Here is a 25,921-nt window from a genome sequence, read left to right on the forward strand (position 1 = left end):
CCTAACGATACGTTTACTTTTAAGCGTAATTAGGTGACCTTGGAAATCACAACTACGCAGTAAGTGAGGAATTTTGATTCAAGGTGGGTGCTGTAAAAGAAGAGCAAATATATGACAATAGGTAAACATTCCGTGTTGCTAGAGTGACAGAAATTTTTTCGTGACGGTTCTGGGAAACTTTACGTGTACTACTCAGTTTTCGTGTTTGTTTTGGCGTTATGTCGATAACACAGTACCTACTATAAACCCACTTGGTTTCCTGTTGAACCCTAATCAATGTTACAAATCCGGGCAATTTGGGAATTGCAGGAGTAGTAGTCAAGAGGATCGCGCTTATCTACTAGGAAACATTTTCAGAGGAATTTAGGAATCTGTTCAATAATCTTGTAACTTTATTGGAACTCCTCCCTACAAAGGTTTACTGAAATCTTTCTGCTAAAACTCGTTTGGAGTCTTAGAAGGGCTCTTAGAGCTTTTTTAAATCGTTCTAGAAATATACTAAAAAAAACTTCTACTATGAAGTTAGCAATAGCTAAATAAAAATTCTGCCTATGGAGTTTTTTCCGTCTCTCTTTTTTGCTTGGTGTTTAAGGTGGGTTCATACATTCTTAATTATTGTAGGTACATGAAACAAGCTACCAATATCGATTTTAAACCATAAACTATTATTACGCTAATCATAATAAAAAGTTTCATTTTAATTAGGCGAAGCGCCAAAACAAGGTCCCATTTTTTTGGTAATGGTTGTGTTTTAAAATCGATATTGATAGCTCGTTTTATGTACGATTCGAATATATAGGCTGTTTCACGCAAACCTAAAAGTATTCAGACTCCCATTAATAATTGAAATCTGAAAGTTTGCATACCAACATAGTTTGTCATGATCTATCGAAAGAAAATAATACAATGATTATCACCTCCGGATATGGATACCAACTTTCTTATTTTAAATAGGACACCCTATATTTTATTGTATTTTCTACATGAAAATTTACGTCGTTTGATACCACATTTTTCCCTATCCCGAGCATTCAAAGTTATTTTTTATTTATTTTAGTTATTTTTTTAGTTTTATTTTAAAGTTTTCAAGTTATTCAAGATTATTGAAAATTTTTTTAAGACCCTGTACCTATGGCTCCGTTGACTTGAATTTCAGAAAGTCTTCCACAATTAACAATTCTGACGTGATGCTGCATGCGAATGATTAAAATTTTAATCGCCCTTCTACAGGGTGTTTTAAAACTAATCGCCAATTTTAATAACTTCAAACCTTAAAAAGTTGATTTTTTGACATTCCCTATGCCTATCTGTTATACTTTTCGTTTTATTTTCGATTCTCTAAAATTGTGACCGTTGTATGCATAATTTTCTTAGGAGGCCTTGAAATAATGATCGATAAATCGATAATTTTTAAAGTTATTAGTAGTTTTGAAACACTCTGTAGAAGGGCGAACAAAATCTTCATCATTTTCATGTAGCATGAAGACAGTATTGTTGATTGAAGACTTTTTGAAATTCAAGTCAACTGAGCCATAGGTACAGAGCGATAAAGAAAAGCAGTAGGTAAAACGTCAAAAATTTTGAAAAGTCTTGAATAACTTGAAAATCTTTGATGCTGGGTATACGGAAATGTGATATCGAACGACGTACATTTTCATGTAGACTTCGAAAATGCAATAAGATATGGAGTGTTCTATTTAAAATAAGAAAGTTGCTATCTATATCCGGTGCAACCGGAAGTGAATCGATAGATCATGAACAATTTTCAGATTTCAATTTTTAATGGGAGTCTGAATACTTTTAGGTATCGGTTTGCGTGAAACAACCTGTATTTAATAAAAAATATCCAAATACGGGTTTCAAATTCTTTAGGAACAAATCTATTTGGGAACCTTTTTGTAAATATATCTCCATACGTAGTTTTCGGAAGAATTTAAATTGGGCAAAGGGCCCAATCTTGTAAACATTTTTAAAAAATGAGAAAAAACTTCAGCGCATTTTCCATGAACGGATCAGTACTTACCAAAAGGCCATAGCGATGGGCCTTATGTTTTTCTTTATTGGAGGCATACCTATATGGTTAAAATCTCAAAGAAATATCTTCATAAATAAGGAAGTTGGCACTGACTGCACATGCACACATCTAATGTTTGCAATATCAGATATGTTTGCCTTTAGCATCTGTGATTAAAATTTCAAAAAGATGTCTCGAGGAATAAGTAAGGAACATGAGTTGGAAAATGCGCTCAAAACGACAGAGATTCTAAATATATTACTGTGCGAACCACCCTGGTAGCCCAGTACAAATACAAAATACTGAAATGTCATGGAGGTGATTCCTATTGTATCTTGATATTTTTCCTATATCTGTTATAATTATTCCCATATTCCGTATTTCTACTCTCCAAATTTGCGATTATCCCGGTATTGGGTCGATTATTCCGGCTTAGCGTATCTAAATTCCCGTTCCCTTACCTTATAATGGTAATTAGCTTCCCTGACATCGAGTTCATTATGTTGTAACCCCCACCAATAACACTAGCAAATCTATTAATACCGTTATTTTAGAGTCTGTGCCGTCGCGTCGGCCTGATCCTAACGAGATTACGTCTCTGATTTTACCCCAAAATCCATCGCCCTCCACATCTCTCGCTTCTTACACGTCCAGTCGCACTCCAGGGAGTACATATCATTTAGAAGTTAGTTTAGAACCCTCGATTCCTGAAAAATTGTATGATCCGGAGAAAGAATATACTTCAGGAAGATTTCCACCCCTGTTGGATTTAGATGTGAAAGATGAAGCTGAAGATGTCTATTGCCTTGACTTTGCTCCGTAAACAAGGGAGTAGAAACCATCTATCCCACCAGCAAATAACCAGCTATATTACACAAATCTTCCAACAGTGCCACCTTTGATCAGCTGTCAAAGATGGATTTCACCCTGGGTACTATTCTTTATGGGTTTTTTTACTGCAAAAGGGACTCCTTTTTTGAAGCCTTAAAGAAACTTGTTGAGAAGTACACTTCCATTAAAAGAAATTGTACATGAGCTTTTGGTTTGTTCGGAATCACAGTTCAGACAAAATTCTGACGATTTTTTATTGTATGTTTCAGAAGTCATTGATCAAAGAAGAACATTCTTTTTCCTAAAGAATTCTCAAGTTAACTCTCAATTTGAGAACAACCCTCCGTCCACAATGCATTTATTTGCTGAAGAACCACTGACTGATTTGATTAGACAGCAATGCATTTCGTACTGAGCGTAAAAATCATCAATGATTCGGAAAATAGGAAACGACGTGGCCTTTCCAGAGGTACTGATTCCTCTGCAAAGAATTTGACTGAAGGCTCCAAAAAAAATTTTTAAATTCAATAAAAGGGACATAGAAGTAGAACAAATGGATAAATAAAGAAAAATTTCTATCAATGATTTACAAAGGGGGGGGGGGAGGTTATCAGATGACTTGCTTGCCCTTCGGGCTTCCGACAGCTCCTCTAAAATTTTCTCGCATTGCCAACTGGATAGCAGAACGTCTACGGAAGAAGGGAATAAGTTTTGTGGTACATCTCGACGAGATTTTTTGTTAGCCAACCAGGACGCAGATATTCTGCGCTTTCAAACAAAAGAAGCAATAACCCCTTCTAGAACATCTAGGATGGCAATTGAACAAAGACAAATCAATAGTGGAGCCTCAGTCATGTCTGGAGTACCTAGGGATTGAATGGATGGGAAGATTTCTTTGCCCTTACAGAAAAGACAATCAATAAAGCAGGATTTCTCTAGGAAGACTGAACACAAGAAATTTACTCCGAACAAGCTTGTCGCTTCCCGCCAAGCTTATAATTCCCAATTTCGAGCAAGGTGCTGCTAGAATGTTCTTGGTGGATGGAAATCGTAGAGAACTCATCTCGTCTATTTCCAAAAAATCCGGAGGTATTCAAAGCACAGATGCAAGCGATCTTGGATGGGGAACTCACCTCCAACTAGCCAAATCCCCTTCAATCATTTCAATGCAGCAGAAGGAATATTTATCCTAATTGTAATCACACCACTATCTATTCTTCGGAAAGCATTCGAACTATTATCAAGAGAGCAAACATTTATTTCTCTTATACTATAGAATGGCCGTTGAGAAACTTATTTGATGCCCACTGGAAGTATCCTGTTAGGATAGTGCGGCAGCAGAATCCTGAAGGGAATCCTTGTGGCCGTTTTTTTAAGAATCCAATTGCTAATACAGGTTTTAACTGGCTCAAGTCCATTTTTAACCATTCCGAATGTTATGCTTCTGCCAAACACCGCCAGCTGTCTACCTCCTACATCTCACATGGTCTTCTTCGGACTGGATCATCTACCTCTAGTTTTTCACTTTAGTTTTCCTTTCCATCACACAAATCATTTTCCTCGTTGTAGAATTCGCGCGCAACAGTCCCCAACGTCGCCGTGTCGTTTATATTCGACGTTCTTTTCTTTTCGTTTTGAACTCAATTTCACATGAATCACGTTACATTAACCCCTCAAAGGGATTACTATAATGAAGCATGGAATCGTCTTGTTTTGGAAAATCTCATGCTCATCTACGGTACTAGTAGCAGTAGTACATTCATATCCAAACCGCGGGATCATTACCACCTTTAAAGTTCACCCACAATAGCAGAAAATGAGTTAAACTCTGTGAGTTCTGTTGTCAACTCAGTGGGTTCAATTTTTTTGTAACTTGCACCTTGCTTAAGGTCATTGGAATTCCTCCAATTCTTTTCACCAACTTGCCCTTTGAAATTTCACAAGGAGTTACGATGGCTCATTATTATGTCTTCAAAATGACTGAATTTGGCCACCTGAGAAATGCTTAAATTTGTTTAAATAGTCGCCTTGTATTTCGTTTGATTTTTTGTTCAGTTAGATTACGTTTAGGGACATCTGAAAGTAATTGCGTCAAGTGTTTTTTAAGTATACCTCACTTCTATCTCCGGTCTTGCGATAAGCGAGATCGTTATCGCTCCGTAAAAGCTAATTTATTTGAATATAAACAGGTGTTCGCCGAAGTAAACACAGTTGTTATCGTTTGTCGAAGACGCATATTGAAGTTAGAAGATTGAGGGCGTCGGCCGGCTTTTCCAGTGGATTTGATTGTCTAATGTTAACATAATTATAAAGAAGTAAAATCGGAGAGAAAAGAAGGGGATAATGTTTTAAATAGGCCTGGAAGATGTTAAACCGGGCTTTTTGTCCGTCTTGGTGGTTGTAAAGTTCTTCTAGAAGAATGTTTAGATGGTATTCTAAGAGTTTATAATTTGTCGTCATAAAAGTGAATGTTCTAGTTCGAGTTAGGCTCAAGCGTTGTAGGGCAAAAAAGTTTTTTTCTACAACTGTCAAAAAAACCTGTCATTTTCTGACGAATTTCGAAACGCGAAGTACTAGATTTTTAAACGGTTAATTAATAAGTAAGGTTGCTCTTGACAACGTGCGCGAAATCGTCAACAGTGAAAAAAAAGTATTTCGCGCACGTGACAAAGTTGAACTTAAACAGCAAATTTAATTAACTATCGGTTCAGTTGTAGAAAAAATATTGTATATAACGCTAGTGCGAAGTTATTTCGCGCATTTGACTGATATTTTAACTCGGCTTCGCCTCGTCAAAATACCTTCAGTCTCAATGCGCGAAATTGAACTTCGCGCTCTTGTTACATAAATAACTATTTTATGTACCCACTATGGAAAGAACTTATCTGTAATTGGCGTATATTCTAACATGAGAAAGGAGAAGCGTGTGAATTCTTACAAAAAGATGAAGAAATATTAATGACACATGTGAACATAATCTAAAGAAAATAATCAATTGATGCAATATGGAAAAAATGACAGTATAGGAGAAAAGTCAGCCATCAAGTATTATACAGCGTGTTAATTAATTGAGTGCCGATAATAGAGTGTGTGAATCCTAGGGTGATTTTAAGGAAAAAAAGTTGATATCAACATAAGTCCTAAACCTCTTAGTTTTTGAGCTACAGGGTGTTAAAATTTTAAGAAAAAAGTGAAATTTTTTCATCATAATTTTTTATCACTCTAGTGGCCGGTTTCACAAGCGATGATTAAGGTTAATCACTGATTAAAAATATTAGAATGGTAAACACGTAACCTAATAATCGAAGGTGGCTAACATTCTAATATATTTAATCACTGATTAACCTTAACCATCGTTAGTGAAACCGGGCATTAGATATTTTTATGAAATTTTGTACACACCTTTTCATCATTAAGGAGCATTTTTTGACGTAAAAGATTTTTTTTAATTTTCACCAGTGAACTGAAGAAAATTATTGGTTTTTATTTTTTTACGCGAATACGATACGTCGTGCGAAAGTAAGTATCAAAAATAGTTTTGGTTTTTTGAAAAATCAGTGGTGTACCATTTTTTCTTCAAAAACTGTCAGTTCAAACCTCGTACGGGCGTCACCTGGTGAAAATTAAAAAAAAATCTTTTACGTCAAAAAATGATCTTTAATGATGTAAAGGTCTGTACAAATTTTCATAAAATACAGGTTGTCCTATTAAATAAATGTATTATTTTTTGTACCTCTTACACACCACTGTGTTTTTTGAGATATGACTTGTTATCACTCCTACAGTTTTTACATTTAATGTATCTACACCTCTATCTGCGATAATAACAAAAGTATCCAATATCCCTGTCAAACAAAAAAAATGTTTAAATTGCAGTGTCAGGGCCTTAACGGCACGACCAAATATTTACAAAACTTATTTTGGAAATGTTAACATCCAAAAAATGGGTCAAAAACATATTTTCAATTTTGGAAACCTAACTTAAGGCGATCCGGTTTATTCCTAATTTTCCTTGGTTTAGCAACCATTTCTTGCATCATGGCTAATTCCTGCGATAAAATCTGCAATTTGTTTACCGTAGGAGCTTCACACAATTGTGAATTCTCCTTTTTTGCATAATTGCTCATTTCGCATGTCGTTTTTTTAATTGTTATACTTATCAGTGTACCATGTTGATCTCCTTGTGTAATCATAGTTATATTAAAAGCTTGACGACTACTAATTAAAGTAGCTACCAGGCAACACATTACCTTTGAATATCGAATGGTCGCTATGAAGGTTTTTGCGATTTCTATCCTATGAATCAATTTCGTAATGATTCAGTGTTACACATTTAGAATTACTTTCAAGCGTAAACTAGCATAATAAAGATTTCCTATAGTAGTGACACAATTTTTGCAATTGCGAAACGAGTTTTTGTAACATATGCAGGTTCGACACTTTTACATACCTACCTAACGTGAGGGCGACGCAGAAATCTCTACTATTTTTCGTGTTTATATGAGCCCTTGAGACATACAGCAGCTACGGATCCTATCTACTGTTCACTCATTTCAGTTTGTTTTGTAGTATAATAGTATCTATTTCCAATACTACTGTTTGCTATTTGTAATTGTATTAAAAGTACACTTTTACCTCTAAGAACAGTAATTATTGCGCAGAACTCATTACACGTAAATAGATAGGAGTATCTTACCTAGACCAGCTTGGCTATTAAATAAACGTGTAGACAAACATAGCAAACGGGCTCCTGGATGTGGCTATAGCATGCGCGAAACCAAATTTTGAAACTGGCGTTACATTTGCTTTTATTCCAAGTGCCTAAGTACCAAATTTCATTTAAATACCTTCATAAATAAAAAATTTTGCAATTCGGTTCATAAATAACCGAGATGTCAAAAGGGCCTTCCTTATTTTTTGACCTACATTGCCAATTCACGAATTTCGATCTACAAATTCGATAAAGAATCCACCTACAAAATTTCATCGTAATCGATCCATTCGTTATCGAGATATCGTGCTAACGGACGGACGGAAATACGGACAGACACCGCAAAATTATAAACTCGCAAGGAGCTCGTTAATAATTGCATTATTAGCTGTTATTCGCGCGTTTTGTGTATTTTCATGTGACCTATTCATTATCATTTAGGGCTGGAACAGATCAAAAAAATGTCTTAGAAATTGAAAAAATGTAGAAACAGAAGAATTGTAAGGATCGTAACAATTCGAAGAATACTAAGAATCTGATAAGTTGATAATGATATAATAAGTTGATAATTCCAAACTAAATTTGCCGAAGAAATAATTAAAACGAATGTTAGGTACCATCATTTGATCAATCGAAAGAAACGTTAGGGCGAAAAGACTTGTGAAGTGTGTGTGGGTAGGAATCGAAAATATTGGAGTAATAAGAATAGTCTGAAGCTAGAGAATACGAAGAATCCGATGAAAGAATTTGTGCTTTCAAGAATCTGGAGAATATGAAGTTTCCAAGGTCCAAAGAAACTGACAAATCCTACGAAACCGACGAACGCGAAGAATCTGAATAATCAAAGAATTTTAAGGGGCATATCAAGAATCGGAAAAATTCAGGAAAATGGCAGAGTTAATCTGGCAAAATTAGGACAAACGGAAAAATTCTTACAGTTGCGCTATATGTACCGTTCTATTAAATATCGCTTATAAAGCGACAAAGTAATACGTATAATTAACAATAACCTTTAAATACATTCTGTTTTCTCCGACGCAATTACATACGCTTTAAATGTGTATATTAATCAAACTCGAAGATACATCGACGATTTTAAAGCCATATTTAGTTTCAAACGGACAAATGCGCTTTAAAGTACATGGTAGTAGAGCGTTGGGCTGGAGGTCGGGTGTTCGAACCTGGGCTGAGGTAAGAATTTTTCATCTGTGACATAGATGGGAATTTTCTTAGATCAGTTTCGAGCATTCTGCCGGCTATTCCGAATTAGGTTTTCTTACAGTTTTCCTAATTCGTAAGGTAAATACCGGAGTACTATAGAACAACTTAAGACCTCACTTAAGACCTTCGGCAGAGGCACCTCTAAAAAGCATCATGCGGGTCACTCTATAATTAGGCGAAAAGCTTGTTGAGGGCCCAGAACAAAAGAGACAGTACATAAATACGCATAAGGTGAATTTACTCCCGTCCAAAACTTTAGTGCATACCGAGCGATAGGAAGTAGTCAAAAAGAAATGGAAGGATTTGAAGAATGTGTCCGCTACAGTCATATGGCAACCTACAGGTTAAAGAGAGGACACATATCGAGCGATCAAAAATGAGTGACTGACGAGTCGCTTTTGGAAGTTTGAGTTTAAGTTTCTTATATAAACAAAAATTTCAAAGGTAGCTCGACGGTCACTCATTTTTTATCGCTATGTACTTATATACACAGACATAAACAAAAGGTGGGGCTCTTCTAACGGTTTAGGGTGCTGTAACAATTCAAAATCTTAGTAGTCGTGTACGAATATAAAGTTGAGTATTTTTCTGTGCATTGATGAGCCGTCCTGTGTGGCGCAGTGGCGTGATAGCGTGACTGCGGTACTAAGGGTCCCTGGTTCCAATCCGGATTCGGGCAGGGATATTTGTAAATGTATAGTGGGTTGGGTTGGTAGAGCAGCCTTGGCTAAAACTTTCGACTCTTGAAATGACAACCCAAAATTGGTCACTGGCTCTTCGTCTATACCGTAATCATAACGCGAATTAATTAACAGCTTTAACTTTCAGACTACACACGGATTAAGCTGCTGGTCAAAACCCGAATGAATGCGAAAATCTTCCCGAGATGACTCCCACTTAACCTTACTTAATTATTGACCATCTACAAAATGGCGAATTGTTAACTAGAACGATCATCCTTAATCGTTAATTCGTTATATAATACCCGCCCTACGAATCAAACAAGAGATAAGGTAAATCAAATCCTACTTTTTAGCGTATTTTCCTCAAAGTGAAAAATCGCTATTGGCTGCACTTTGTCGTCCGTCCGTCCGTCACACGTACTCCTTCTACACCACTGAACCGATTTGGGCGATATAGGGCTCATTTGAAATGGCTTGGTCCAAGGATTCCGTGCATACCGATATTTTTGGGTTTTGTGCATGCGCAGTGTCAAATATTTGGATTAACGCGTGTACAATGCTAACTTTTTTATTTATGAAGATATTTAAATGAAACTTTATATGTAAACATTATGAATATAAGTAAAATTAATGACGTTTTCGAAATGTTGTTTTGCGCATGCGCAATTGCAAATTCCTTATTTACTGAAGAATTTAAAGGAAATTTTATACATAAGCACTTGGAATACAATCAAATCTAACACCAGCTTTGTAGTAGTCTTGATTTATTTTACTTTAAGTGAGCAAAAAAATTATAATTTGCTTGAAATTTTCATGCTTACGTGAAAAAGAAATACAATAACTTTATTTACACTTTTTCAAAAATTAAAATAATTATTATTCGTTTAAATTCATTGTTTATTTTTATTTATTGGTCATATTATTCATTACCGTATACAAATTCTGCATAAAAAAATAAATCGAAAACAAAACAAAATTTTAACAATAAAAATGTGCAAAAACATCAAAACGATTGATTTTAATTTTGCTGATGTAGGTAATTTAATAATTTTTATAGCACGATCGGTGATATACCGAAGACTGTTTTTCAAACCTCAAAATTGATACTCTTTGGATGACGTGAGCGTTTTGGTTCCGAAATAGATTTTTTCTAGGATTTTTTCGCCTTTAAGATGCCTTAAAAGCGTTTGATGAGCACAAAATACGTGCATTTGTCACTTTCATTTTCACAATAGCGCAATAGGTTCCATGTTCAAAAGAACTTCAAAAGTAGTAGGTAATAATTAGCTTCCTAGCATGAGCTAGGTGGCTATTGCGATTACCATTTTTTGGGCATGTTAAAATTTCATCAAGTGTCGACATAACAGTCGACGTTTTAGATCATTTTAAGAATAATTTTTTTTCTGAAACTACTTTAGAAATAACTAGGTACATTCGTCTCTAAAAAGGGTGAGGAAATGTGATTTTCCTCTCTAGTGAGAAAAGTAAAAATCAATTGCTGCGTTATTCTTAATAATGACATTTAAAATTGAAACATACCCCTATCTCGATTGGTATGTGTCAAACTTCATTATTGCATACGATAATTTTCCAACTTTGATTGTAGTTTCAGAAAAAAATATATGTAAAACTTGAGAAGAAAGTGTTTTTCAACTCTCTTTGAACTCGAGTTGAAAAACTCCACTTTCTTCTCTAGTTGTACAAATAACAACTATTTTCGTCTGTATGTACTTGCGTGCGAGGTAACGGCTAGACGGATTTTGTTCAAATTTTGGATATGTATATTAGGCATACGGAAACGAAAAATAACGGGCCGGATTTTTGAAAAAAATTTTGGAGCGCCGCAACCACTGAACTATTGGAACGCGCGCTCCGTCGGCCAGCGCGATGCGAGAGGGAGGACCACAAGGGGGATATCTGTCCTATTCTCGCGCATGCATAGAGCAGCCTATTTGATATGTTTTAAATTTAATTTAATGATCAGTTTCCCTATGAGTGACAGTGACAGAAATCCCCCTTGCACTATCTGTCTCGGCGCGCTACGTTTCTATGGTAGAGACCGGCAGTGCGCGTTCCAGTTTAATTATAGTTCAGTGGCCGCAACGGCATCGAACTTTTTTTTCAAATAGCAACCTAAAACTTTTGCTAAAGTATTTTTCTGTGTATAACCCACAAAAATTGTGCCAAGTTTTATTATAAAAAAACTGAGAAAAAAATATCAAAGTTAAATCAATTTTTTTTCGCAAAAACGGTTACTGTGATTTTGTTAAAATTTTACAAAATTTAAAACTGTCAAAAACTTTTTTTAATATCTTTCTATATCCGTATCTTCTACCTAAGGATAAGTTGTAAAATGTCATTTTTATTCTTTCGTTTCGATTGAATAAGGAGCTTTGTGTTTAGACTTTAGATAATATATGAATTATTAGAAATAAGTATTAGTGACACAAACAAGAGTAAAAAAATCGTGCGAAGACGTTAAACGGTGAAGAATTGAGCTAGGAAGCTGTTGTGTCAAGAATTTGGTACATTTTTGAAACTAGTTAAAACTTGCCAAACGTTTGTCACATCTGCAGCCACAGATTCGCGTTGTCCCGGTCCTAGAAGGTCCTTAGGTAATTACGCGCGTGTTTTAAACGCTGTGTAGGTAAACAATATTTGGGGATCTATATGTATAATTAAATTACCTACCTATTAATAATATTTCTCTGCACTCAAAAAATTTCGATAATTTGCTATTAAAATATCATAAAGTCATAAAAATACCGGCAATTTGGGAACATTTTGATTTATTTTTTTCGAAAATTATTATTATTAACAATGGTGGATAGACAGATCTACCGCCATTTTGACTGGCATCTTGATTTTTTTTATTATACTTATTATACATTTTTATATAAAATAGTAAAAAATAGTAAAACGTATGTGCTGGATAAAAATCGTGATATTTTTGTTGACAACAAGAAAACTATCGTATAGTGAGTTCTATAGTCGCCATTTGGGGTTCCATCTTGATTTGGGGTTTTAGCAGCAGGATTCCGAGGTGGTGAAAGGAAAAATCGGATTCAACAGGGTCTAATTACCCTAAAAACACTTGTCATCAAAATGTCTCAAAATTTTCCGTTAGAAGTTAAGATCTCAAAATTGACGCCCAGAAAAAAAAACAAATTACAGCCGGAACCACTAGACCAAAACAACAGAACGAGCATCTTGGTATAAAATGTATTTAAAAAAATATAGATTCAGTATATGTATTAAAATAAACGCCAATTTCCATAAAATTAATTAGAATATTTGAAACATCGTATTGCAAATTTATCTTCCAGGCACAATCTGTGTGTTTTTCAGCACGTATACCAAAACTACCGTTATCTTCGGGGAGACGCTCTAATTACGTAGGCCCTAGAAACTATCTCCTAGCAATCAAGTCGCCACGATTGTAAATTGCCCATTCTCCGCGACGTTGCGAAAAAAATCAAAATTGAAATTAATTCCGTTTTTCGTAACCATATCAGCGAACCATTTTATTCGTACGTCACACGAGGTATAACATTCAATATCGGCTGTTATTTCGCGAATTTAAATATTTCCCACGTAATAAAAAATAATTAAAATTCAAGAGCAAGATCGTTTCGCAAGTGGAATCTCTCGCGCGAATAAAAGAGACGGCGCGAAATTTGAAAAAAAAACCGGTAGTGGCGCGTAGCTACAACATAATTTAAATATACGCGACATTCATTTAAATAATCTGCGAGATAAACTCGCTGATAGAATATCTTTAATAAACATTTGAACGGGTTGATTAATGAACAATTAATTTCACGTGATTCTAGTTGTTGCGGGTCGCGGTCCTCGCGGGATTCCAATCGTACACCAATTACGTCTCAGTCACGTGACTTGTATTACATTTATGTCTGTGTTTTGGCACAAAATTACCAGTTTCAAACTAACCGCTCAGTTTTCAAATCGACTAGTTGTACTCTGTCGAGTTGTGAGTTTGTGAACGTAACTTTTGCATTTCTGGACCAGTTTTCGCTCAGTGCTTTTTTTTAAAAACGGCTTTCGCAACTATCCCGACTACACTCCAAAAAAATGATAGGTGACAATGGTGATAACCACAGAATTTCCATGTAAGTAGTATTGTGTTAGATGTTTCAATTAGAAAGCAGAAGTGATAAGACTTATCAATTCGCTTTTAATACCTGAGCATTGAGCAAGCATTGCAATCTGGTATTTTTCGCTTGATAGCAATTACGGAAACCCCATTTTGTTTACTCACGTTCGTGTTTTGGAAAATTTGTGCCTCTATTTGGATCAAATCTCGAGAGAAAGTTCCTTTCACCGTGCAAAACTCTTCTTATTTTTGAAAATTAGGCACTCACCGTGCAAGACGCTCGCGCTGCCTTGGGATAAGCAGGTTGTCGAACCTGCTCGACTTCGTGCAATTCTGTTTTATTGCACGACTGGTCCTATTTTTTGAAAAAAAAAGAGGCTCGCACTTGCCACAGGCCAGAGTCGTTACAAAATCGCAGTTTTTAATTACCTAGCTGGAACTTAGTTTGTGCGAATATCTGAGTAACATAAAATATTACAATTACACCATCCATTACAACCGTGAACTTGTATTTCAAGTATACCTAAGTTGCATGCTTGTCCAAAATGAAGAGGTAATCGGTCCCGATTACTTAATTACTTTTCTATTACGCACATTTAAATAATCGGTCATGCTGATATAAAATCCCACATTTTAATTAGTGGAAATAAGAATGACGGCCACCGTCACAGTTTCATTAAGAAAACACACAAAAGGGATAGGCATAACAGAAAATTCCCCAACTACCATAAATGCAGGTAGAAAAAAATGTTGATTAAAGCTTGTCGCCCACTGATACGCGTCGTACCGCCTAGTATTTGAATTTTCCACGTGCGTCAAACTCACAGCACGTTTTATTGTAGCAACGCGCTCAAAGGCGAAGGTGACCTGCGAGGAGTCGCTGGCGGCGGTGGCGGCGGCCGCAATGCGGTCTATACAAATGAGGCCCTAAGTGAATCTACCATCAGCATGAACCCACCCAACGAATTTGTAGGCAGCAATGACTTCATTTGTAAGTTAACCGCGTCAATTAGCCTCAGAAGAATAACCCCCAACATTTTAGTGGTTGACGAGAACAAAACCCATTCGACTAAGGATGCAATTAAAAGTATAGTACCGTGGATGAAGAGGAAAGCGAAAGGAGCGTGCACCAAAAAAATGTTATATAGGCGTTTACCGATACTGAGCTGGCTTCCTAAATACAACAGCTCAGATGCTATTGGTGACTTAGTTGCGGGTATTACCGTAGGACTCACTGTCATACCTCAATCTCTAGCATATTCCAATGTCGCCGGACTTCCAGCGGAGGTACGATTTCCATTTGTACAAAAACCGTCGACGCTAATCTCTTCCATTACAGTACGGCTTATATGGTTCCTTCCTAGGCTGTTTCGTGTACATATTCTTCGGTAGCTGTAAAGACGTTCCGGTTGGCCCAACCGCGATTGCTTCCCTTTTGACATTCCAAGCGGTTCGCGGCCATGGACCAGCACATGCCATACTTCTCTGTTTCCTGACGGGCCTCCTGGAGCTACTCATGGGCCTGCTCGGACTAGGTAAGCTCAGCGTTTGCAGTCAACGCAATAGACACTAACTCTCAATCTTCAGGTTTTATAATTGACTTCGTCTCGGGCCCGGTGTCATCGGGCTTCACGTCGGCGGTCGCCCTAATTATAGTCACATCGCAAGTCAAAGATATTCTCGCGATCAAAGTGTCCGGTTCGACCTTCGTCGAACAATGGATCAGCATATTCTCCGAGGTTCAGAACTCGTCCGTCTGGGACGCGGTCTTGGGAATCAGCTGTATCGCAGTTCTCCTAATCATGAGGGTAAGTGACTCGCCACGATAAGCGTATCCCGGTGCTAACTCCTGGCAAACAGATAGTCGCCACAATCAAGATCGGTCCTACTGAAGTTCCAGCCGATGAAAAGTGCCCGGAGGAGGACAAACCGACAATCTTCCACAAGATCGTCAACAAATTCCTATGGATGTTCGGCACCTCCCGAAACGCAATTTTAGTCGTGATTGGAGGATTTATCGGCTACTCATTTTATGTGAACGGAACACCACCGTTCAAACTAATCGGAGACATACCCCAAGGCCTACCTGACTTTAAAGTGCCGTCCTTTGGATATACGGAGGGCAATAACACGGTCAGCTTCACAACCATGGTGTCCGACCTGGGATCTGGGATTATAGTAGTTGCAATGATAGCTCTGCTTGAGAACATCGCCATATGTAAAGCATTCGGTAAGTGCATCATTAAAGCTGTCTTACTTTGCTTACCGACGTATATTGCAGCAAATGGAAAAACTGTGGATGCCACCCAGGAATTGATCGCGATCGGTTTATGTAACATCGCCAACTCTTTCGTGCAAGGCTACCCAGGAACCGGTAGCTTATCCCGAAGTGCCGTAAATAACGCCAGTGGGGTCCGTACACCCTTTGGCAGTTTCTACACGGGGTTGTTGGTGATCATAGCGTTGCTATTCTTCACCCCGTACTTCTTTTACGTTCCAAAAGCTGCGTTGGCAGCCGTGATTATTGCAGCCGTCGTCTTCATGGTGGAAGTAAAAGTTGTCAAACCCATGTGGAGAACAAAAAGTAATTTCGCTTGTAACCCACTCAGTTGTATACTAACCAAGCTTTGTTCGCAGAGAGCGATCTCATCCCGGGACTTGGAACATTCATAGCCTGTCTCCTTCTGCCTCTCGAAATTGGAATACTAATAGGAATTGGCATCAATTTACTCTTCATTCTCTACCACGCTGCACGCCCCAAAATCACAGTCGAAAGACTAACGGTAAGTGAGATCTCTACGACTTTCGAAACCTTGTAACATTTGACACATTTCAGAGCCGAACGGGTATCGAGTACCTGATGCTAACCCCAGATCGCTGTCTCATCTTCCCTTCAGTAGACTACGTACGAAATTTAGTAACCAAACACTCAATACGACAAGCAGCACCGGCCGTAATCGACTGCTCCCACATCTACGGCGCCGATTACACCGCTGCAACGGTCATTGAAACCTTAACCAAAGACTTCGCCGGACGAGATCAGCCGCTCATTTTCTACAATTTGAAGCCAAGCGTTTGTGCGGTATTCGAGGGACTGTCGCCAAAAGAGTTCGTTGTCTGTTACACAGAAGACGAGTTAGATAGGTTGCTAAAAAGCAGAAATGATTACAAGCCAAAAGATGTTCTACAAGTGTGATCTTTGGTGTACTTGCAATAAGTATTATAATTAAGTAGTTTTTAACTTCTATCGTATGAATTCCTTCAGTACATCTTAATAGTATTAAAATGTGTAAGGGCAAATGTAAAATTTCCAATTAAGTTATTGTACTTAGTATTATTACGTAGGATGAATGTTCTAATTGTGCACCTAGTTTAGTTATTTATACTGTTAACTGTGATAATTTTTTGAGACGAAAGTAAAAACACACATTTCATAATTGATTGTCTTTTTGCACGTATGCCCAGTATTCGCCTTGATGGGATTAATTCGTGGGTTCCAACGGGTGTTACATGCAATGCACTAATACAAGTCAAAATCTTGGAACATCTCTTCATAAAGAGAACTGTGTTATTCCTCAGACGGGTAGAATGCCCAACAGGAACTTGACTGATTAGCACCATCCATTGAAACCATTTTCCCAAAGTCAAAAAATTATATTACTCAAAGATACACATCGAACTTTGCCCACTGCCACTTGGAACGAATTTCCCTCCAACCGTCACTCTTATTCATTTAGGTCTATTTGTTGACTAAATTTTCTACACCACTGATTAAGTTAGATACAGTCTGCTTTGGAGTTAATTCATGCGAACATAGAAATAGTAATTTGTAACAAGAGTTGAGTGAGAAATAATAAATAAATAATTCTCACTCAACGGTAAAAAGGTAGTCATAGTAGTGCTGTCACTGGAGATTCTGATGTGTTATGCTTAAGTGATGTGCATTGTAAAATAACGATTTGTAAGTTACGATATTACGCGTAACTTACAAGAGGTCGGTTTTTAATGTAATTTATGCCTTTTATGAAATTTACGTAACTTACGTTTTTTATTTAAAAAACCGTAATTTTTGTAAAGTTACACGAATGTAATACCTATTTGATACATTTTGATTGGTACTACCACAGACCATCAACGGCACTACCAACGTAAACGATTCACCGTTGAATTTAGTTTGGTTTAATGAAGACGATACAGCATCTAATTCGCGATCTGGAACTTCTTCTTCCAAACGACGCGTGATGGCGAAATACCTACTGCTTGGGTATTTTATTTAATACACCAAAAAATATATTTAACAAGTGATTTGTTTTCAAACACTCACAAAATTCAAAAAGGTTTACTGTAAAATTACGGTTTTTTTAAAAAAAAAGGGTACGTTACATAAATTACATAAAATACCATAAAAAATATAAACAATTGGTAATTTTACACGTAATATTACACACTTTAAAAAAACGTGAAATTTTACATCACGTAAGCGTTAGTCCCACCAACTCTAATTGGAAAATAGTAGGAAGTTTCCCTAGTAGTTAGGTGACATGGAAATTCATCTCTTTGGAGTTGGTACCAGTACCTGTTACTTTCATTGTTTTAGATCCATTTGTGTAGAACTATAGATGAACATGTCTAGTTGGGATGCCACTTCCGCATCAATGTGATCGTTTTCCCCAAATATGAATTAAGCGGTGAATGAGTCCGATCAAACCTCTAGGATTGGCAATCTCTTAATCGCCTGGCTCGAGAATGACCCATCTCTGCTATTCAACAGCCCCTTAGCCTGTTCTCTCACATGGAGATCTAATGTAGGCAGACCTAGAATGGCCTCCATGACGGCTGTAGGGGTTGTTCGCATCGCGCCCGTGCAAATCAAGCACGCTAGTCTTTGCACATGATTAAGAAGTGCTATGGTTGTGTAGAGCCTGGTTCTCGCCACCAAACAATTGCTCCATAACAGAACATAGACCTAATCACGGTAGTATACAATCACAGGACAGCTTTCGGGGATGGTCTCCAAAGTCTGCCAACTGCGTGGCGAGAGTGCCAGAAAGCTCTATTTACTTTTTCAGCCTTGTTCAGACATGTTTGCTCTGATTCACTTTTTTGTCAAGTGTGACTGAGGTGCGTTTTTGGTTTAGCAGGGGAGTTCGCCGACTCTCTACCTTTCTTTTTCTTGCGAAGAGAACTAGTCCGTTTTTGTCGGATTGATGAATAAGGAGTGTTCCTTAGACCATTCTTCGGTTACTCCAAGAACTGATTGCATCAGGCTGCATAGAGTAACCTAAAAATTGCCGGTATTAGTATGGATACATCATCCGCATACCTCAGCCTATAGTAGCCGCTCTAGTTTCACAGAAGTGCTGATAGCACCTCACCTTGATGACATCCTCTCACTACTGTGCACCTTAGTGTTTCACCGCCAACACTGCTCTGAGTTTCAGTAGCTGCGCAATCCAGTCTGGTACGACTTTCATTACGCCATAGTGGCGTAACGTTTCGAAGGTTGTTTTGCCAATAACTCCTTTTATGTCTATGGATGCTCCCAGTGGGACTCTTTACAGTCCAAAAATCAGACTCTACAGATCTTCCTAGGGAGTATAGGTGTTAGGGTGCAGAGAAAACCGTATTGGTGCCTTAAGAAGAAAAGACAAACTGATTGGACGATATGCTTTAGGTGTGGAGTAATCACCTTTGCCAGGTTTGAAAGAGATACAGCTCGTATATATTCTCAGTTTCTCACTAGGTAGCAGGAGCGCTGGTGTTATGCCGTCCACTCCTGGTGATTTGTAAGTTGAAAACGATTTCACCGTGCAGGTCACCCTCGTCACATTCACCATCAAGCTGGCAACCGCCCAGTCATTCTCCGTGGGAGTGTAGAGAGTTGCCGCTGGCCAGTTGAAGTATGGCGCTGTAGTGGTACCAGGAAAGTGAGCGTCTCTCAACACTTCGACTGGCTCTGGAAGTTTCGTATAAGGCCCATCCTCCCGTCTGAGGCTAGGTGGGTTATAATATGAAGTATTTGTTAGTTCTATATAGCTATTCCATGCCTCTCTTTGGCGCCTTCTAATTTTTTTCTTATGTAGCCTTAGGTTTACCTTATAGGCTTCCCAGTCGGCTGTAGCTTTGTACTTCTTTGCCATATTCAATACTTCGGCAAACTGAGTTTCCTGCTATTCGAGCACCCTGCACCACCACCTCAGAGGATGTCTGTCCAAATGATTCCAACTCGAGAGGCGTCCCCCGAGAGGGCGCTCTCTAAGAGTTTCTATAAAGAGATGTTTGTAAAAGGGAAGTCCGTTACCCTAATGTTGCGTAAGCCCTTGCAGGTAATTTTAAATGACATTATTCTATGATTTGACAGAGTCGCTTCTGGAGTAACTTGCCAGTTCGTTATATGCTCAGAGATACTCGATACTGATTTATAGGTTGTCAGAATCTCCCCGGAGATGCTATTACTATTAATTCAGCTTTACCCTGTATGTCACAACTTAACTGAATAGTCGTGTTATCCCTGTCACGGTGTGGCAGTAGAAGATCTTTAAGGTGGCTAGGGACATAGATAGTTTTTGCTTTTTCTTGCCGTGTATCAAAGAAAACGGTTCCTTTTGAACTCCCAAGATCAGAAACCCTTGATTTAACAACACGGGGTTCTTGAATAAGGGCAAAGTCCTGCTTTATAATGAGGAGCACACCTTTGGTTCGGCAACCCTCACCTTTACAAAAGAACACTCATAACTGAGTCCCCCCCCCCCTCTGGTGGTTAGGTTAGCCTGGTCCTCTTCTTCAATGCCGAAAACTATCAGCTTCCCTTGAGATTGATCTGTATGGATGACACACCTGCTGCCTACCTTTGCCGAGGAATTGTGCGCTTCCAGGCGCCGTCTGACAACCGCCAGGTCGTTATGTTTCCTGGGGACCCAAATTGCGAGCCTAAGAAGACGGTCTTCCTGCACTACCTTTAGGTGTGCAGCCTCCCACAGTGCCAACCACCTCCATCAACCACTCAAGGGAACCAACCCCTGAACGTGGGTGCTACTATAGCGCCTTTAAGACGAACAGATGCTGATTAAAAACGTTGGCCAGGTGTTTTTGTCCCATATACGCGTGTAGCCTTTAGCCTACCCAGGAGAGTATTGGTATCCTAGATCGCTACTTTGAGTTGCCTCTTGGCTGCTTGCTTGTAGCTACGATTGCGAGGTACTTCAGCCTTACTGGCACTCGCCTTTAGTCGAGTCTGTATTGAGTCACACAACTCTTCGCCAACTCATTTTCCCGCCTAACTAAAACTATAGCTCGAGAAGCCTGCCTATGGGTCCGGGTTGGGTGACGAGAGGTGGTTGGTTTGGGTGTCGATGTTAAAGCAGTTTGGTCCATTTGGACAGTCTGGTCTGCTCCTCCTTTTCTGTTCAGCGCCGGAAATGCGGGCTATCTTGGGTTGCTCCCTCTGGTTCAATGGGTTTGTTGAGTTTTTCAGTACCCATACGTGAAGTTTCGTCATCCAAGCTCCCCATCCTCACCCACCACGGAGCCCAACACGTCTATCCAAACGCCAGGGCTACCAGGAGAATATAGCTTCTAGAGGGTAGCAGAAAACAGCTTGGCTTCGCTTCGAGGTAGGTTATTCGGTTAGAGTCTACTTTCGGCTAGTCTTCTGTCACTAGCTCTCAAAATGCGCACCCAGTTGGCGGCGGTCTGACCCGACGACACAGCCAATTGATCATTGTGAGTCAGCCATCAACCCCCGTCTTACGTGTCGCCTCGCACGACAGAAAGACGAGGGTGTTGTCTTAAATCTGGATTTCCACTTGGGGCCGTCATACGCCGAGTCGAGCCTGGAGTTATACGCCCCCTTGATTATTACACCACTTGTAACCCGCTGGTTACTTTTCAACTCTCCTTACAGTCTCTTCTCAAAATATTTTATTTGGGGGTGGTTCTTCTTATAATAAAATAATTGTTGTTGGGCGCCGGCTAGCTTCAGTCGATGATTCTTCTGGCCTCAAGGAGAGGGGAAAGGATAAATTAATAAAAATCAATTGCCTTTATTAAAACCTGTTAAGTTCTTTTTCTCTTAGAAATCGCCTTTTTACTGTAAATAACACATATTAAGAGAAATGGGGGTGAGGCGGTACACTCCTGTAAAAGTAAAGTTAGCTCATTCATACACAAAAAGTCACTGCATACAAAGGAAAATCTGTACTTATTACGTGAATTCAAATCAAAGTATCTACTGTAAAACCACTGAGTACAGAAAGAAACTTAATTCGTATTTCATAAATTACCGTCCAATTTAATAGAAAATCAAAACAAAACTGCCGTAAACGAGTAGTAACGCTTCCGGGCTCGAGTCGTTAATATCAACACAAACAGTGCTAATAAGCACCAATCTGAATACAACACTAGTAGGTAATTAAATCGCCTTTACAAATACACACTTTATAATAATTTTAAACGACAACGCAATAATAAGTCTACCACGGGGCTAATAACAACACAAAATAACTACAACGCAATATCGTTTATAAACCTTAGTCTATTATCGGTGCACCAGGACTTGGAGCATAACTTTGTCTCACGGTCGATGTCGAAGTCGAATGAATTCAGACCGCCCACTGCAGGCTGCTATTCGCTTTTTAGTTGGGCCAATCACAGGCAGGCTGGTTTATCTTGGTCTTCGTTTGGTATTCTCCAGCTGGACTACGCACGGACCGCCGACAGAACAAGCGCCAAGGAATACTCGCCTTCGATAATCTCGCAACTTCCCAATTTTCTTCGGTGCGCCTTGAAAAATTGTTTTCGTTTTCTGCGCTGGCTCGATGGAGATGATTTCACTCGGTTCTTTTGCTTCTTTTCTTATAAAGGTCGCGTTAACGCTCTATTATTAAACTCCGCGCTTATAATTTGCGGGCGCGACTGGCATAGATGTTGCTCCGTAAAAAGGCGGCGGGCAACTCCTTTCTAGTTTCTGGCTGGTGCTCGAAACCCTCGTATTTTACTTTCGCAGTTTGTATCCACTGACCTCAATTCACTTTATCGCGCAAGCTCTCACACGTATAAATAACGTGAACGCCCGCGAATTAAGCTTTTGACACTTTGGCAGCGGTAGAGAATAGACGGATTTAAGTGGTTCTACTAGCTCTAGATTACTTATTTACAATGACTCGGACTTTGACCTTAGCGTTAATACTCCTTATTTCTATGCAGTTTTTTACCCTAATTTATATATTTACATACGGTGAATGCAATTCTATTTACGTCGCGATTATTACTTATGTTTAATTCCCTTTCTGCGTCATAGTGGCTATATTTTTGAAATGTACATTCGGATACAATAACTTGAAATAAACAATTCTCCCTTAAATGCATTCCCATTCAGTCACATCATTCGTACTTGGTAGTCATGATTACATTTAGACTGGATACTTTAATTACGTAAAAATAATACTTTAAATAACCTGTACAGAAATACTGTTACACACTCACCCCCACCCCGCAACCACGTCAAGGCCCAACACTGTGTTTGATATAAATGAATAAATTTCATATTACTCCGCTGTTTTATTGTTTTAATCGGTCGGTCGGTCGGTACATACCATACCTCAGAAGTAGGCATACAAAATACTGTAAGGAGTGATCGCTTTACAGTTGTAAACATTTTCCAAATTTATATTACGTTCGAACATAGGGAAATGCACCGCTTCACAAGAACCGTGGACGTCAATAAGTCTGGCGATAAGCAAAGCGCGTTTAGAATCAAATGTGAGTTGGGCAGATACGATAATTGCGGGCTCGACCCTGTTGCCAGTTCTACTGAGCGGTTTGACGGAGACGTAAGGGGTCCTAGTCAGAGGTATCCTAAATAACTACAAACCGTTGAAGCACAAGTGATACAAAGCTCTACAAGAGAATATTTAAGAAAATGAATTGAATTGCAAATGCAAGATTAACAAAATAAATTCAATGTAAAATATAAAAAACTTCGTTGAAACATTTTTGGTATGGAATTGTTGCTAGAACAGATATCCCATTACCTCTCTTAATTTCCAGACTTATACGTTGTTTAAGAAATTCAGTTGAACGACTCTTGTTTAGATTTTTCAAAAATTTTCCGTCCTATATCCTTAATAAATGAGTTATTTATTAATGAATTATTTAGACTAGAACTAGAATCAATGGTATTAAAGAATCCATTCCTTGATTTGTTTAAAATTCGATTGTTATAAAATCATGACCAACTACTAAAAAGAAAATGCGAAAAAAAATGGCATCAATTCCGAGATCAATTCAATGAAATGGGAGTAAATCAGAAACTGTTAAAGATAGCTATAGGAACATGTAATATCAACATATGCCAATTTCGATTCTCTATCTCATGCAATATTAAGAACATGGTCATTCCATTTAAAAAAACTGAGTTTATAGACTTTGAAGTTTCTTAAATTTGGATCTCCATAGGTGCGGTTGTACGCAACTTAACTTTTTTTTAAGTACACTAAAAGAAAGCCCTATTCATTCTCTATGCACTGATAAAAATGGGTTGCCATGACTATAACCTTTTTCAAATAATCAATTATCAAGGTTCCATCTGCATCCGCCATTTTTTTTCTTAAAGTCAAAATAACTTAAAAACCATAAATGGCAGATATCGACATATGGGTATCAAAAGAACTGAAATTTCACGTAGAATCCAAAAATGCAATAAAAGATAGGGATTGCCATTTAAAATAACGAAGTTACTATCTACTTCCGGTGTTTCCGGAAGTGCGACCATTTTGAAAATATTTTACATAGATTCGGCCTTCAAAGTAACTCCTAAGTACAAATTTTCAAAAACCTACGTATTTTACTTTCCCAGAAACGTTTAACTAAAGCTCCCAAAAAAACACCCTGTATATGAACTTGAAAAAGTGTCTGCTCAATAGAATAGAAGGAGAAACTTGGTGAGAATTTCAGGAACATTTGGACGCATTGGAGAACTACACAGTTATTTTTCGACGAAAAGTCATCTCTCATAAAGCAGGAAACAATGCATTAAAAAAATGCATAAACCCGTCCACTTCTCGAAAATTGATGGCAACCAATTTTTGGGACTGTAAAGGCGTTCTGCTTATTCAATACAGGGTAAAATGGACCAGGATTAATTGTGTAGTTTCCGCTTATGGTCGTGAACAAAACTTTATTTTATAGCAACAGTCATACAATAGTATTTTACATTATTAGCCAGGTAAGTGAGTTTTTTTAATCCAGCGACTTGTTCTCAAACCGGAATCACTTTCAAGGCCGATGTGGCTAAAGAAAGGATATCTATTGGAGCATAATCTAAATTCTGGTCCGAGAGACATCCAAAATGAATAGCCTCGGAAGGGCCTGATCTTGCAACTTTTTCTATCAGATCATTGTGAGGATTGCTTTTCTCCGATTCGAGACTTTTAGGATCGAGACCTTAGATGAGAGCCGTTTTAGTCTAATATGCTGTCTTCGAAGCGTGGGTTTTAGGTACCGCAACGATGGTGGACATAGAAACTGGAGCTTCCCGGAAGGGATCTTCGCACGTTCGGGAACCGCGCTGTTCTCAAAGTGGCAAAGTAACGATGCATTTCAGGAAAAGACTGCATACACCTTACCGTATTGGTAAGGGAAGGAGTCAGATTTGCTGGACGGTGTTTCCTTAGTCACATTTAGTTATTTGGAGTAATAGCGACTAAAACGAGGGGTTTAGGATGGGTGGTTATGGTGTCGCCACACACTGCATCGACCTAGACCAGGGGTCGGCAATCTGCGGCTCGCGAGCCGCATGCGGCTCTTTTGATATAAAGTTGCGGCTCTCCGTATTTATCTAAAGAAATTACTTCATTTGTTCGAAATTCGCCTTTTTAATTAATCTTATTTATTTACCAAATCAAAAGTACACTTGCAGCAAATAATTATCTAATTTGTGACACCTGTTTACCTTTACTTTCTTGTATTCTTTTGTTTTTTATTATAGCAGCCTACTCCGATGTATAAACACGTAATTAATTAATGAGTAGGTACTTTTGTGAAAAATATTGAATACCATAAAAACTGCGGGGTTTAAGCACAGGGCACCCCTTATAAACATTGAAGAGAACGCAAAAGACAATCGAATAGCGAAATAAAACAGTAGTAGTTCCATTTGAAAAAGAATAGTTATAGCAGTTTGAACAAATGGCATTGAAACAAGTAATATGCAGGATGTTCTATTTAAAAAGATCAGTTATTTATTGACATCGTAAAAATGGGACACCCTGTACATGCAAAAATAATTTCTGTAGATCCGCAACCACCAATATTTTTTACCAGGTATCAGCTATGTAGGAAAAACCGAC

At 38.2% G+C, this 25,921-nt stretch overlaps 1 protein-coding gene across 1 annotated transcript; it reads left to right on the top strand.

Annotated features, from left to right (window-relative positions):
* Positions 1-13,369: 13,369 nt before the first annotated feature.
* Positions 13,370-17,011, top strand: LOC116178985 (sodium-independent sulfate anion transporter-like). The gene is made up of 9 exons (XM_031498669.1): positions 13,370-13,590; positions 14,417-14,565; positions 14,617-14,861; positions 14,914-15,109; positions 15,162-15,382; positions 15,435-15,804; positions 15,856-16,158; positions 16,212-16,357; positions 16,411-17,011. Exons 1-9 carry the CDS (start codon positions 13,553-13,555, stop codon positions 16,768-16,770), a joined length of 2,028 nt encoding a protein of 675 aa, XP_031354529.1. The 5' UTR covers positions 13,370-13,552; the 3' UTR covers positions 16,771-17,011.
* Positions 17,012-25,921: the final 8,910 nt, after the last annotated feature.

The sequence above is a fragment of the Photinus pyralis genome, unplaced genomic scaffold, assembly GCF_008802855.1.
Source record: "Photinus pyralis isolate 1611_PpyrPB1 unplaced genomic scaffold, Ppyr1.3 Ppyr1.4_LG8, whole genome shotgun sequence".
NCBI classification, from domain to species: Eukaryota; Metazoa; Arthropoda; class Insecta; order Coleoptera; family Lampyridae; genus Photinus; species Photinus pyralis.